The 12899-nt window shown below is 50.3% G+C and overlaps 5 protein-coding genes across 5 annotated transcripts; 2 read left to right on the top strand and 3 right to left on the bottom strand.

Annotated features, from left to right (window-relative positions):
• Window positions 1–4628: 4628 nt before the first annotated feature.
• Window positions 4629–5669, bottom strand: DEU56DRAFT_796028 (uncharacterized protein). Its single transcript, XM_041352875.1, has 3 exons — window positions 5401–5669; window positions 5058–5342; window positions 4629–4999 (listed from the first exon to the last, which is right to left on the bottom strand). The coding sequence occupies exons 1-3, from the start codon at window positions 5581–5583 to the stop codon at window positions 4910–4912; spliced, it is 558 nt and encodes a 185-aa protein (XP_041209829.1). The 5' UTR covers window positions 5584–5669; the 3' UTR covers window positions 4629–4909.
• A 231-nt stretch (window positions 5670–5900) lies between these two features.
• On the top strand, window positions 5901–6462 carry DEU56DRAFT_754980 (methionine sulfoxide reductase; the record flags this gene model as incomplete). The annotated part of the gene is made up of 4 exons (XM_041349873.1): window positions 5901–5963; window positions 6019–6178; window positions 6229–6354; window positions 6410–6462. The coding sequence occupies 4 exons, from the start codon at window positions 5901–5903 to the stop codon at window positions 6460–6462; spliced, it is 402 nt and encodes a 133-aa protein (XP_041209828.1).
• Window positions 6463–7304: 842 nt separating this feature from the next.
• On the bottom strand, window positions 7305–8290 carry DEU56DRAFT_885347 (tropomyosin). Its single transcript, XM_041356182.1, has 4 exons — window positions 8185–8290; window positions 7828–8132; window positions 7681–7771; window positions 7305–7628 (listed from the first exon to the last, which is right to left on the bottom strand). The coding sequence occupies exons 1-4, from the start codon at window positions 8200–8202 to the stop codon at window positions 7557–7559; spliced, it is 486 nt and encodes a 161-aa protein (XP_041209827.1). The 5' UTR covers window positions 8203–8290; the 3' UTR covers window positions 7305–7556.
• A 73-nt stretch (window positions 8291–8363) lies between these two features.
• DEU56DRAFT_796022 (uncharacterized protein) lies at window positions 8364–10646 on the top strand. Its single transcript, XM_041352874.1, has 10 exons — window positions 8364–8514; window positions 8569–8596; window positions 8654–8748; window positions 8811–8968; window positions 9129–9294; window positions 9356–9527; window positions 9592–9919; window positions 9973–10062; window positions 10112–10195; window positions 10245–10646. The coding sequence occupies exons 1-10, from the start codon at window positions 8490–8492 to the stop codon at window positions 10398–10400; spliced, it is 1302 nt and encodes a 433-aa protein (XP_041209826.1). The 5' UTR covers window positions 8364–8489; the 3' UTR covers window positions 10401–10646.
• Window positions 10608–12896, bottom strand: DEU56DRAFT_796019 (P-loop containing nucleoside triphosphate hydrolase protein). Its single transcript, XM_041352873.1, has 10 exons — window positions 12790–12896; window positions 12687–12732; window positions 12511–12597; window positions 12411–12458; window positions 11715–12359; window positions 11430–11662; window positions 11259–11374; window positions 11056–11201; window positions 10931–11001; window positions 10608–10877 (listed from the first exon to the last, which is right to left on the bottom strand). Exons 1-10 carry the CDS (start codon window positions 12847–12849, stop codon window positions 10701–10703), a joined length of 1629 nt encoding a protein of 542 aa, XP_041209825.1. The 5' UTR covers window positions 12850–12896; the 3' UTR covers window positions 10608–10700.
• Between the last annotated feature and the right edge of the window lie 3 nt (window positions 12897–12899).

The following is a 12899-nucleotide window of genomic DNA, read 5'->3' as shown; positions in this document are numbered from 1 at the left end:
TCTCCATACCAGCACCTGTAGAAACCGCGCCTCCTGTCAGCACAGAAACCAAGAAGGAACCAGCCTTTCGATACGAATCTAAGGCTACCTCTCCGGACGCAGCAAAACGGCTCTATGAAGCAATCCTCAACACCGCCATCCCGCACCTGACAGTATCAGACCTTCTGGCTATCAGCCCAGACTTGAGAAAGGAAGCGGTTGAGCATTCCCGCACCCAGCGCGTTCCAGCACCGGCCATCTCACCCACAGCAAAGCCCCTCGTTGCAGCAACCACCACCCCCCCCCTGAACATCGAACACGCAACTCCATTACGCGAAATTCGTGTGACGTTAAACGGCTCTCATTCCGAACTCGCGCTGCTGGACGAAGGCTCCGAAATCGTGGTCATTCGAGAAGACGTCTGGCGAAAGACGAACGCCCCCATCAACCAAGACGTACGGATGCGCATGCAGACCGCTAACGGAGGATCGCAGGAGATGGCTGGATGCCTGGAGATGTTGGAGATAGACGTGGAAGGTATCAAGACTTGGGCCCATGCATATGTGGTGCCAGAAGCTCCCTACCGTCTTCTCTTAGGACGACCTTGGCAACGCTTGGTTCATCTCTCCAAAGCTGAGGATACTGACGACGTTCACGTTGCAGTTCACGACCCACGGGATCCCAGCAACACTCGCACCGTCAAAACTTCTCCTCGTCCTTGGCCCCATCCCTCCCTCGCATTAACAGCCTCAGCACTCTCCTCTGTTCTCCCTTCTCTCTTCCCATCCTTAGCTCTATCTACTCCGCAAATTCCCCCAACCAGCTCCATTAACATCTACCATGCCATCAAACATCCCCTATCCTCAGCCCTATCTACTCCGCAAAAACCTCCAACCGCTTTGGCGACTACTCCATCGTATGGTCATCGTTACCCTTCTCCACCAAAAACCGCATACCCTCCACCCAGCACGTATATTACCCCACCGACAATACCAGACACGCCGTCGCCGAGTTATTCTACATCGACGTACCCAGCCTCATCATCGCCCGGTATACCAAAACACGAGCCCGTTCCAGTACCACCTCCATCCAACCTGCCAGAACTTTCCTTTACCCCCATTTCCCGCCTCTCCAACTCCTTCTTCGCGGAATCCCTTCTCCGAGCGCACTTCGACGTCGACCCAATCCGACGCTCCTTCGCCTACAAAAAGGTCGCTAATAAGGTGAGGCCTGTGGCCACCACAATGCCAGCACACGCGCGCATCATCCGCCGTTTCCCAGAAAACCCCCTTGCATCCCTTCCACCCCTTTCAACTACCCCTCCTGCCTTCACACCCGGTACTCGCCTCACCCAAAGCCGCATGGACGACCTCGGTATCTTCAAGAACACGTTCCTCCTTCCAGAAGAACGAAAGCTCGCCGCGCACGTTCTCATGAACAACGAGCTTGCGCTCGCCTGGGACGAAACGGAGAAAGGTCGCTTTCGCGACGACTACTTCCCTCCAGTCGTCATCCCCACCATCGAGCACACCCCCTGGACTCACCGCCAACCTCCCATACCTCCTGGCATCAAGGACGAAGTCGTCAAGCTCATCAAGTCGAAAATCGCGTCTGGCGTTTACGAGCCATCAAACTCGTCGTACCAATCACGCTGGTTCTGTGTCGCCAAGAAGAGCGGTGCTGTCAGGATCGTTCACGACCTTCAAGAACTCAATTCCGTCACGGTAAAGGACGCCGCGACCATGCCCTACGTCGAATTGTTTGCAGAACAATGCGCGGGCCGCTCTATCTACTCAATGATGGATTTATTTGTAGGTTTTGACCATCGAGCTCTAGCGGAAGAGTCACGCGACATCACCACATTCCAAACCCCCCTTGGTACATATTGCCTTACCGTTCTCCCTCAAGGATGGACAGACTCACCCGCGGTCTTTCAAAACGACGTCGCCTTCATTCTCCAAGCAGAGATCGAAATCGCCCCTAACTTTCAAGATGACGTCAATGTCTTGGGACCCCACACGCGCTATGAATTACCGGACGGATCGCATGAACGCATTCCCGAAAACGATGGAATCAGGAGGTTTGTTTGGGAACATTGTGCAGACGCAAATCGCGTCCTGCACCGCTTGAAGCACGCTGGAGCCACAGTGTCGGCCTCAAAATTATTCCTTTGCGTCCCTGAGGTTCTCGTCGTTGGGCAACGCTGTACGTATGACGGACGCATCCCCGACGAGACCAAGGTTTCTAAAATCACGCACTGGCCCTCCTGCACCACGAAAACTCAAGTACGCAGGTTTCTCGGGACTGTCGGCACCATTCGTACATGGATTAAGGACTTCGCGTCCATCGCCCACCCTCTAACCAACCTCACACGCGTGAACGTTCCGTTCGAATGGACTTACGAGGCCCAGAACGCTATGGATCAACTCAAGGCCGCGGTCCTCATCTCCCCCGCTATTCGCCCCATTAGCTACACATCCCCTAACGAAGTGATCTTAGCCGTCGATTCATCCTACCTCGCATGCGGTTGGATTCTCATCCAGCTCGACAATAATGGTCGTCGCCGACCAGCGCGTTTCGGATCAATAACATGGAACGAGCGGGAGGCTCGATACTCGCAAGCCAAACTCGAATTATACGGCCTCTTTAGGGCCCTTCGCGCAGCTAAGGTATGGCTCATCGGCCTCAAAACTTTCACAGTCGAAGTCGATGCCAAGTACGTCAAGGGGATGATTAGTCATCCGGACATACAGCCGAACGCCGCTATGAACCGCTGGTTAGCGGGAATTTCTCTTTTTGATTTTAAACTGCGCCACGTACCTGCTACTAGACACCTTGGACCGGATGGACTCTCGCGACGACCAGCAGCCCCAGAGGACTATGTAGAATTAGAAGAGACCTCTGAAGAAGTAGAGGAGTGGTTGGACGAAGTGTTGGGATGCACGATTTGGGTAGAAAAGGACTTGGTAGTATTTTTTCAACAGATCAACACACCCACCTCAACCACCGTTCACGCAACAACATCTACTCCCTCCCCAGAATCCGCAATCCCCTCAGACGATTCCACCCGGAAATGCGACTCTGAACTGCACACTATCTTGTCCTACCTAGAATCATTATCACTCCCATCATCCTTATCAATCGCAGATCGGGCACGCATCACAAAACGCGCTGCCCAGTTTTTCGCTCAAGGCAATCGTCTTTGGAGAAAAGACGCGAACGGTCGCCACCAGCTCGTGCTTTTCGGCACTGATCGCGTTCGCACTCTCCAACAAACCCATGACGAGCTCGGGCATCGAGGCTTCTACCCCACGTGTCGTACAATCGCCGACCGTTTTTGGTGGCCTTCACTTGACAAAGACCTCGCATGGTACCTCAAGACCTGCCATCAGTGTCAGATCCGCTCCGTTGAAAAGGTTATTCTTCCACCCACCGTCTCAATTCCCGCTCCCCTATTCCGCAAGACTTTCGCCGACTCCATGTACATGCCGACGTCACACGGATTTACCTACATCGTTCAAGCACGGTGCTCACTGTCCAATTGGCCGGAATTCCGGATGCTAAGAACAGAAACTGGGCGCACCCTGGGTGCATTTTTTTTCGAGGAGATCCTGTGTAGATGGGGAGGAATCGAAGAGATCGTTACGGACAACGGGACGCCCTTCATCGCAGCCTTAGATTGGTTGGCATCCAAGTACGGTATCCGGCACATATGCATATCTGCGTACAACTCGAAGGCAAACAGCATCGTAGAGCGATCACATCGCACCATTCGCGACTCGCTCGTCAAGGCGTGTAACGGCGACATCACCAAATGGCCGACTCTCGCGCACCACGTATTTTGGGCAGATCGAGTCACCACTCGCAAGTCCACTGGATTCTCACCATTCTATCTTGCACACGGTGTAGAACCTTTACTCCCCCTCGACTTCGTACACGCAACGTTCATGCTTCCGGACATATCCACCCTCATTCCAACATCGGATCTAATCGCGCTTCGTGCCTGCCAGTTAGCTAAACGTGACCCCGACCTCACTATAGCCCACGAACGCCTCCTCAAAAGCCGCTTCGCGTCAATCCGCGACTTTGAGCGTCGTTTTGCCAACACCATTCTCGACTACGCCTTCAAACCAGGGGATCTCGTACTAGTCCTCAATAAAAAGATCGAAGCAGCGTCTAACGCCAAGTGCAAGCCTCGATATTTTGGACCCATGGTAGTTGTCTCCCGCACCATTGGAGGATCATACCGCCTCTCAGAAATTGATGGATCCCTCTCTAAACTGAAGTTTGCCGCCTTCCGCATTATACCCTATCACCCGCGTTCGCCCACTTCGCTGGAAGTCACGCAGTTCATACACCCTCAAGCTCTCGAAGGACTCATCAACGAATAGCACCAGATGCGTTATCATTTCTTTTATTCTTTTTCTAATCTACTTTCTCTACTATCTACCCTACAGTACAGTTTTTTCATTTAGTTTATTTGTTGGAAGATCGACCGCGGACGGTCGATATTCAAAGTGGAAGGGTGATGTAAGGATATGATATCCTTTACGCACCGCGCCAGTCTCAAACAAGGCGTTCGAACTGACAAGTTCGAACACAGCCACGTGACTCACTGATGCGAAGAGTTCAACTCTTCGCATCCGAGTTACCTGGACACATTCCTTCTTAACTCTCCTTACCTACTGTACCATATGCTCGAAACCCATCATCACCGTCCTTCGCCGACTTATTTTCCATTTCCACATGCTACTTGCTCGACTCTCGGCTTAATCGTTCGGCTCGAAACACTTATATACCACGAATGTGCACTCGTTACAGTAGCAGAATTCACCCGTTGATTCACCGCTCCAAGAAGCATCATAGAAAGACCACTCAGAAGTCCTTATCCGTCTCAACTAAAGCCTTCCCTCATATTCGTAATTCGACGCTATTTAAACAATTCCCTCTCGAACTCGACGCAGCCTTTACAGGATGCGCACCGGTGAGCGATATGATGACTGTGCATGAAGCGCAGCCCCTTCAAAAAAGAAATACATAAATCACGATGGACGTATGTCATTGGATCAAATGATTACCTCAAAGAGCTGGTGGATGCAATCCACAACTTCCCCGACCGTGTCGAAGAAGGGATCTGTAGCATCTCGAAGTAGCGGCATGACCAGGATCGCTTCACGATCGTCATTGGGCACCTGCAGGACGTCGTAAATTGGCACGCAATGATTGGCGGGATCTTCTCTGAGAGGTGAGCTACATAAATAACGACCAATTTCTATCTCATAAGGATGCCGTGACACGTCTATAGATTTGAGTGATACACGAGTACCATCATGAGTACGCCGTGCATCCAACATTTGAGAGATCTGAAGGACGCATGATAGTCGATTAACATTTATATTATTAAAGACATGTAGCACCTACTGGCGACCTGACTCCATCCTCGCAATTTATGGGAATCTTGTTGGTGTTCGTCCAAGAAGGCACCCAGTCTGGAGTGTAGCGACTTCGTAGCTTGTAGCCCTTTTCTTCCAGGAAATTGTGGAGATCCCTCCACCAAGTCTCGAATTCACGAAGATGGGGATGAGCAGCAGAAGTGGAGGCCATCCTCAGAAAAAGTCTGAATTGTGGTGTGAGCTAAAAGTGAAAGTGTCGATTCGGCCATGGCTGCAATGTTGAAACTTGGTTGAAACTTGAAACACGGAATTTACAACGACTTTATTACTTTAAGTTTCCTGACCATTTTCGGCTGGTCACCTGACGTCATTGTAAGCGTCTTGCTCAGCCATTGCCAGCACCTCCATATGACCACAAATTTCCCTGGTCGTCTACTACGGTATCACAGGTCTATTGCGTCTTTCACCAACATCAGAAGAGCCTCGCTCCTGACTTTCAAATCTCATTTCCATCAATCCTCCTTCGTCATGCATATGGGAGCTAACTCCAAATCTGAAGGCGAATGGCGTGCCATCTTGTCTCCAGAGCAGGTGTGTCCTCTGATCTACACATTGGGCATATATTCACTCTTTGGGTTGGAGATAGTTTAGAATACTACGTCAGAAGGGAACAGAGGCACCCGATACAGGGAGCTACAACCACCATGACGCGCCGGGCGTGTACGGTTGTGCTGGCTGTGGTACACCACTTTACAAGAGCAGCACGAAGTTTAGTAGTGGCTGCGGATGGCCCGCTTTCTTTGATGGTAACTTCTCATTCTGGGAAATCCATCTTCTTTCTCATGATTCATTATAGCGATCCCTGGTGCCGTCAGTCGGCATGAAGATCGGACGATGTTCATGACCAGGATAGAGATTACCTGTACTGCATGCGGTGGTCACCTCGGACACGTGTTCAAGGGGGAAGGATTCGATACACCAAGTGCGTCCCTTTCTATCTTGCATATTTCTGATATGGGCCTACACAATATCTACAGCCGACGAACGTCACTGTGTGAACTCCGTCTCGCTGAACTTCAAAGAGGAATAAAGCACTGTCTCTGTGAATATTATTATAACGCCGACACAATATACATGTACCACTGCAGGCCGATGGCGCACTCTCACTTATGAAACTAAATTCATTCAATATCTCGCCCGGGGAAGAGGACCTGAACCCCCCCCCCCCCCTCGGGCCGAATCTCGACACCAAAGCTCAATTTCTGTTCAGTATTGCTTTTTGTGGCTTCAGAGCAGAAGAGAAGAATTTTGCATGGATAAACCTAGAAGCTGCCAACCTTAATCAGAACGTCCACTCAGTCCCAAATACGACCTGGAGATGATGAGTCAAATCGGAGCATTAGATGCACTGCTGCAAATGGACGAACGAGATCCAAGAGGAAGAACTAAATATAGTACCACTCGAAGTAAGCCACAGGAAATAGAAAAGGAATACGGGGTCGGACAATAACCGAGGACGCGATTGCGAATGGAGAAAGACAAGATACACAAACTCGGACGGCGAGCGAGAACACTGGTCCCACCTGTTGATGAAGTTGAGGGGGATGGAGAATGGAGAATGGAGAATGGCTTTTCATCAAGGGAAGTGACATTGGACACCGGCTGCTCGATATCGCTCCACGCAGTCGATATAAATAGCCGTCTCGTCTTTGGAAAGCCCAATGAGTAGCAAACAATATGTCTGTTCCTTTGTTATGGTCCTGGAGGTCGAAGAACACGGTGTCTACGAGTTTGTGAATATCAGCTGCACAAACAATCCTACGTGGCACATCGCCTGCCTCATCATGGGTTCATTCTGATGGATGAGTGTGAGCAGTAGAGAGGAAATGTGACGCGCCTAGTCCCGTGCCAATGAAATCAATGTCTCTTACAACTTATGTAATCATGACTGCGAACCCCCTAACGTTTCAACAACGAAACTTCCTGAAGACAAAGGATACTAATCGCGCGATCAGCCACAAGATCCGGCAAGAGTTCATTCAGTTAAATAATCAGACACTATTCCTGGTAGAAGAATTATGAGAATGTCGTGTAGAAAGTCGTGAGCACATTGTGCGGGCTGTGATGTGAGATAGCCAAGATCGAAGCTCTATATGGAGAGCGTAGAAGACCAGAAGAGACGGATTACAGTGACTCCATGTTGGCGACCATGTTGTCCAGTTCTGCCTGGGATGCCTTGTACTTCTGTTGCATTTCCTGTGCAAGAGTGTCAGTTGGCATTCTAACAGCACAAAGTACACCAAGATACCTCGAACTTCTTCTCCCATTGATCGCGCTCTTGCTCGATTCGTTGAACTTGGCGTTCAAAGTGTTCTGCCTTGACGTCCACTTGCCGCAGTCTGAACAGGCGATCAGTCGTTGATAACAGATAAAGATGGTGGTAGTCACAACGTACTTCTCCATCGTTTCTTTCACGTTCTTCTCAGCAGCATCAAGTTCCTCCTCTAGTAGCGCAATCTTTCTCGTAAGGTTCTCGTTTGTGCTTTTCAAAGATTCTCCCTCTTCCTGTGAAGCCTTGGCTTCCGCAAGCTTTGCGTCTACCTTGTCAAGCTCCGCCTCAAGAACAGATATCTTGTGAGTCATTGAAGTAATCTCCTGATCCTTTTCAAGGATAAGCTGGTCATATTTCTTGTTCTTAGCTTCTGCATCTTCAGCGCGAGTGACCGCATTGTCTGCCTCAAAGCGCAGCTGGTTCATTTTCTACAAGCGCGCATTCAGTAAGATCGGATGTGCGCAAAGGATCGCCGCCAACCTCTTTAATCTTCTCCATTGTGTTTGATGGTCGTGCAGATGGAATAGACGATGGTAGTGGTGAACGAGGGGACAAACTGACTTGAACTGGCACTTTGCTGGGCACTGCCAATAGCCACAGTCAGCTTAAATGGGATGATGCCGTGGGAAACATGAAATCGACCATAAAGCACTTGCCTTTTCCGATCATGATGGGTCAAATCTGGGCAACTTGAGACGAAGCTGGCTTGCTGGCGTCTCTGTTCCTTGAAGAAATACAATCAGTTACCAACGTACTCGACGACGGACAAGAACCGTGAATTACCGATGAGCGCACCGGTCGCGCAAGAGGGCAAGTGGCAGATGCTACTTTGATCCCGAGCTTCACTGATCTCTTATATCTCAGAACTGCCGATCCTCGAGGCCGTGATCAAGTAAGTCTAGTGCGCGCTTTTATTGCTACTCGTGTAACGAACCCTTGCCCACCGCAGCATACGGAACCGGCTTACTGCCCTGAAGAGGGACCGTGCGGAGTTTATCAAGCCGTCAGATGTGAATGCCCTTTACCAGGCCGTCGTTAAACAAGGTGGATCTAATTCTTTCTTTCAAGGTATTATTTATCTCATTTTGGTTATCCCTCCCCGATAGTCACAAAACTCAACGATGTCCGAGACGACAACACGACATACAACAATCGAGTAGACACAACACTGGCTGATGTATTCAGCCTTCTTTCCTTGTGTTATCTTACATTGGGGCGAACGAAGGAGTGCCCCGCTGTGTACTCGCAGCTGGCCTCCATGAGGGTCAGTATTCCTTCTCTCTACCATTTCATTGCGGATGATATGCGCCTCGCGTCGTGGGGACCCAGCCGGCTATCGTCCACCGCATCCCCAACGTCTCCATATCCTCAGACATTCGGCTGCTGTATGAAGATTCGTACTAATCGCTATTTGTCATACACAGCAATTCCTCAGTCATATGGAAGAATCGGGGGTCTACAATGAATCGGACCTGGCCCCTTTCCAACGGAGACTGGGCGAGCTCCGCTACATAGTACAACAAGATGCTGAGAGCAGTAAGCACCCCGAAGCTATGACGAAGCTCCTGGAGCGCCAATTCAATGAATGTGGTACGTATTCATCTCCGAATATCCTTTTTGAAGTCGCGTAATTCATGCTGCGGTTCTAAAGATGTTATCATGCGATCACTCCAAGATTCACTGTCTGTGCTCTCAGTAGAGCTGGTTCCCATTCACGAACGCCTCGTCACGATTCGCAGACAACTCGTCGCGGTGGCTGCCAAAGAGGGTTCACATAAAGCCGAGATAAAATCTCTGGCTGAGGAACTGCGCAAGATCGATTCGTGAGTGCCTCTGATATACACGCCATCGACTAAACTACATCGTTCCTCTCTTTCACCTCCACAGTAAACGCGTCGACGGAAAATTCCTTGGGCCAGGAGGAACAATGCCTGCTTCTCAAGCACTTTGTACCTCTCTTCTGGAGGAATGCTTTGACATCTTGCAGCAAATAAAAGCGCAGGATGAGTCAAAGAACGTAGCGTCTTCTCTCAAGCCGATTCACGACCGCCTGAACGAACTGCGCGCGGAACTCGAGAACCTCGTCCTCACGCACAGATGGAGTCTCCGCGAGACAGATCTCTACAATTATTCAATGAGTCTGCACGAGATCGACAAGATGCGTATTGATGGCAAGTTTGTCGATACAGAGGGTAATAGGCCACCAGGACAGTATGTGAGTGGTGCCTGGATGTTAACGCCCGTGCATTTATTCACACACCTTCACAGGTTCTGCTGTACTTGCTGAGACGGTGTTATGGTCTCATCTACCGTCTGTTATCGTCGAGCGAGCCGGTATCCGAAGAGCTCATCCCCATCGTGCGTCTTTATCTCATCTGTCCTCGACCCTGGTTCTCATCGCACGCAGGCCAATAAACTATCCACAGTGAAGAAGTGTCTGAATGAAGTATACAAATTTGGTGGTCCGTTTACGCCTCGGGACCTCTACCCCGTGGGTTGTCCCTTGATTCATTTGGTATCCGGGAACTCATCTTTCATAGTATCAATTGGCACTGCACCAGATCGACTCCATGCGGAAAGACGGCAGATTCGTGGGCGTAGGTGGAAATATTCCCGAAGGACAGGGTATCGTCATGGCACACCTGAACGAGTGTCATGAACTACTAGAGATGGTGAGTCTTCATTATACTTCCTAGAACAGTAATACCGACGGAGCACGTAATCTAGCTCAAGGATTCCATGGACGAAAACGAAGATGACCAGTACTATGATGATGAAGATGACAGCGAGACAGGAGTCGCAGAATGAAGTTAACTTTATTATGTTGCGAACTCTTGCGAATTCGATGTACCCCACTTACAGGCCCTGTATCTCATTATGCTGACTTACATACAATATCACAATCGCGCTGCGAAATTAATAATGGTATTCGCGATGGGACTTTAATGCGTGCCCGTTACAACAAAAACCGAGGTAGATGGACAGGAATATCTAGTTTACGAAGAAGTAAACGATGAGACGTGATCCTCGACGACCTTCTTGATTTTAGCCTCCATCTCGGGGGTGACATTTCCGGTCTCGATCTCTGCCAGGAGCGCACTTTGGGTAGCAGTGAGATGTGAACGGAATTCAGCTTCCCATGAAGTAATTTTGTCGACAGGAATGGAATCAAGCTGCGTGATAGAGATTAGTAACCGATGTGAGGCTTAATAGATGGGTTACGCACGAGACCGTTGACACCGGCGTAGATGATAGGCACTTGGATCTCGGTAGGCAGGGGCTGGTATTGGCCTTGCTCTATTAAAAGACTCATCAGCGATATTTTTAGATCATCGAACATTGGCTGCTTACTAAGGAGCTCGGTCAAACGAGCACCTCGGGAGAGGAGGAAACGTGTTGAAGCATCGAGATCTGAACCGAATTGGGCGAAAGCAGCGACTTCACGGTACTGAGCAAGGTACAGCTTAAGCGAACCAGCGAACTTCTTCATGATCTTCCTGTAGGCGGAGATAATCGGTGAGGACAATACACGACAAACACGATAAAATACGAACGTCTGGGCGGCAGAACCAACACGAGACACGGAGAGACCGACATTAATGGCGGGACGCACACCACGGAAGAAGAGCTCAGCCTCCAAGAAGATTTGGCCATCAGTGATCGAAATAACCTATATGCGAAAATAAAGATCAATACATATGTCACACTGTGCCAATATCACGTACGTTAGTAGGAATGTAAGCCGAGACATCACCACCCTGGGTCTCAATGATGGGAAGAGCAGTGAGAGAGCCACCACCGAACTTGTCGCTCATCTTGGCAGCACGCTCAAGGAGACGGGAGTGGAGGTAGAAAACGTCACCAGGGTAAGCCTCACGACCGGGGGGACGACGGAGAAGGAGAGACATTTGACGGTAAGCGACTGCCTGCTTCGACAAGTCATCGTAGATGATGAGGGCTAACTTGTTTCTCAGTACCGGGTTTGCCCGAAGAAGCGAATAACAGCATACCGTGTTTGCCATTGTCACGGAACCACTCGCCCATGGCACAGCCAGAGAAGGGCGCAAGGTACTGCAGGGGAGCAGCCTCCGAGGCGGTAGCAGCAACAATGATGGAGTACTTCATTGCGTCATTTTCCTCGAGGGTCTTGACAAGCTGAGCAACAGTTGAACGCTTCTGGCCGACAGCGACGTAGACACAGTAGAGCTTTTTCTCCTCGTCCTTGCCGTCATTCCATCGCTTCTGGTTGAGAATGGTGTCGATTGCGACGGCGGTCTTTCCGGTTTGACGGTCACCAATGATAAGCTCACGCTGGCCACGACCAATGGGCACCATGGCGTCAATAGGCTTAAGACCGGTCATCATAGGCTGGTTGACGGAACGACGGGGCAGGATACCAGGAGCCTTGAGGGAGGCACGTCTCCGCTCAGCAGCCTCAATGGGACCCTTCCCGTCAATTGGGTTACCGAGAGCATCAACGACACGGCCAAGAAGGCCAGGGCCAACAGGAACATCGACGATCTGACCAGTACGCTTGACGGTGTCGCCCTCCTTGATGAGACGATCGTTACCGAAGATGGAGACACCGACATTGTCAGCTTCCAGGTTGAGACACATGCCGCGGACACCGGACGAGAATTCCACCATCTCCTCGGCTGCGAACAAGGTCATTTGGGTAGAATGAATGGTCGAATGTCACGACATACCCTGGACATTTTTGAGACCCCAGACACGTCCAATACCGTCACCGACGCCTGCAGATACTATGAGACCCACAGATAGCTAATGAGCACCGTGACTACGCACTCAAGACGCGACCAGTCTCTTCGACATTTCCACTAATGGCGGTACCAGCAATACGGGACTCCAGTATCGAAGAAACCTCGGACGCGGCTGTTTATAACGTGCATTAAAATGAATAACACCCGGAAGTTCGGAATACACGTCAAACACAGCAGAAGACACCACAAAGGAGTACGCACCAGGCTTTGCGGTGGCATATGACCGGGATGCAAGTGCAGCGACGTTCTGAACATAAAAAAGTTATATGAGCATCAAATTGAACGGGAAAAGCAGGAAAAGGACCTTGGGAGCAGCAGCAAAGGCAGCTCTGCGCGCCGAGTTCTGGAGAGCGATTCTGTGCATTGTCGCGACAGGAAAGAGTTGGATGAGAAGGAACGAGCAGAGTCGGTGTT

The sequence above is a fragment of the Suillus clintonianus genome (assembly GCF_016758775.1).
Source record: "Suillus clintonianus strain FC179 chromosome Unknown DEU56scaffold_25, whole genome shotgun sequence".
Taxonomy (NCBI): Eukaryota; Fungi; Basidiomycota; class Agaricomycetes; order Boletales; family Suillaceae; genus Suillus; species Suillus clintonianus.
This window is presented reverse-complemented; position numbering and strand designations above follow the sequence as displayed.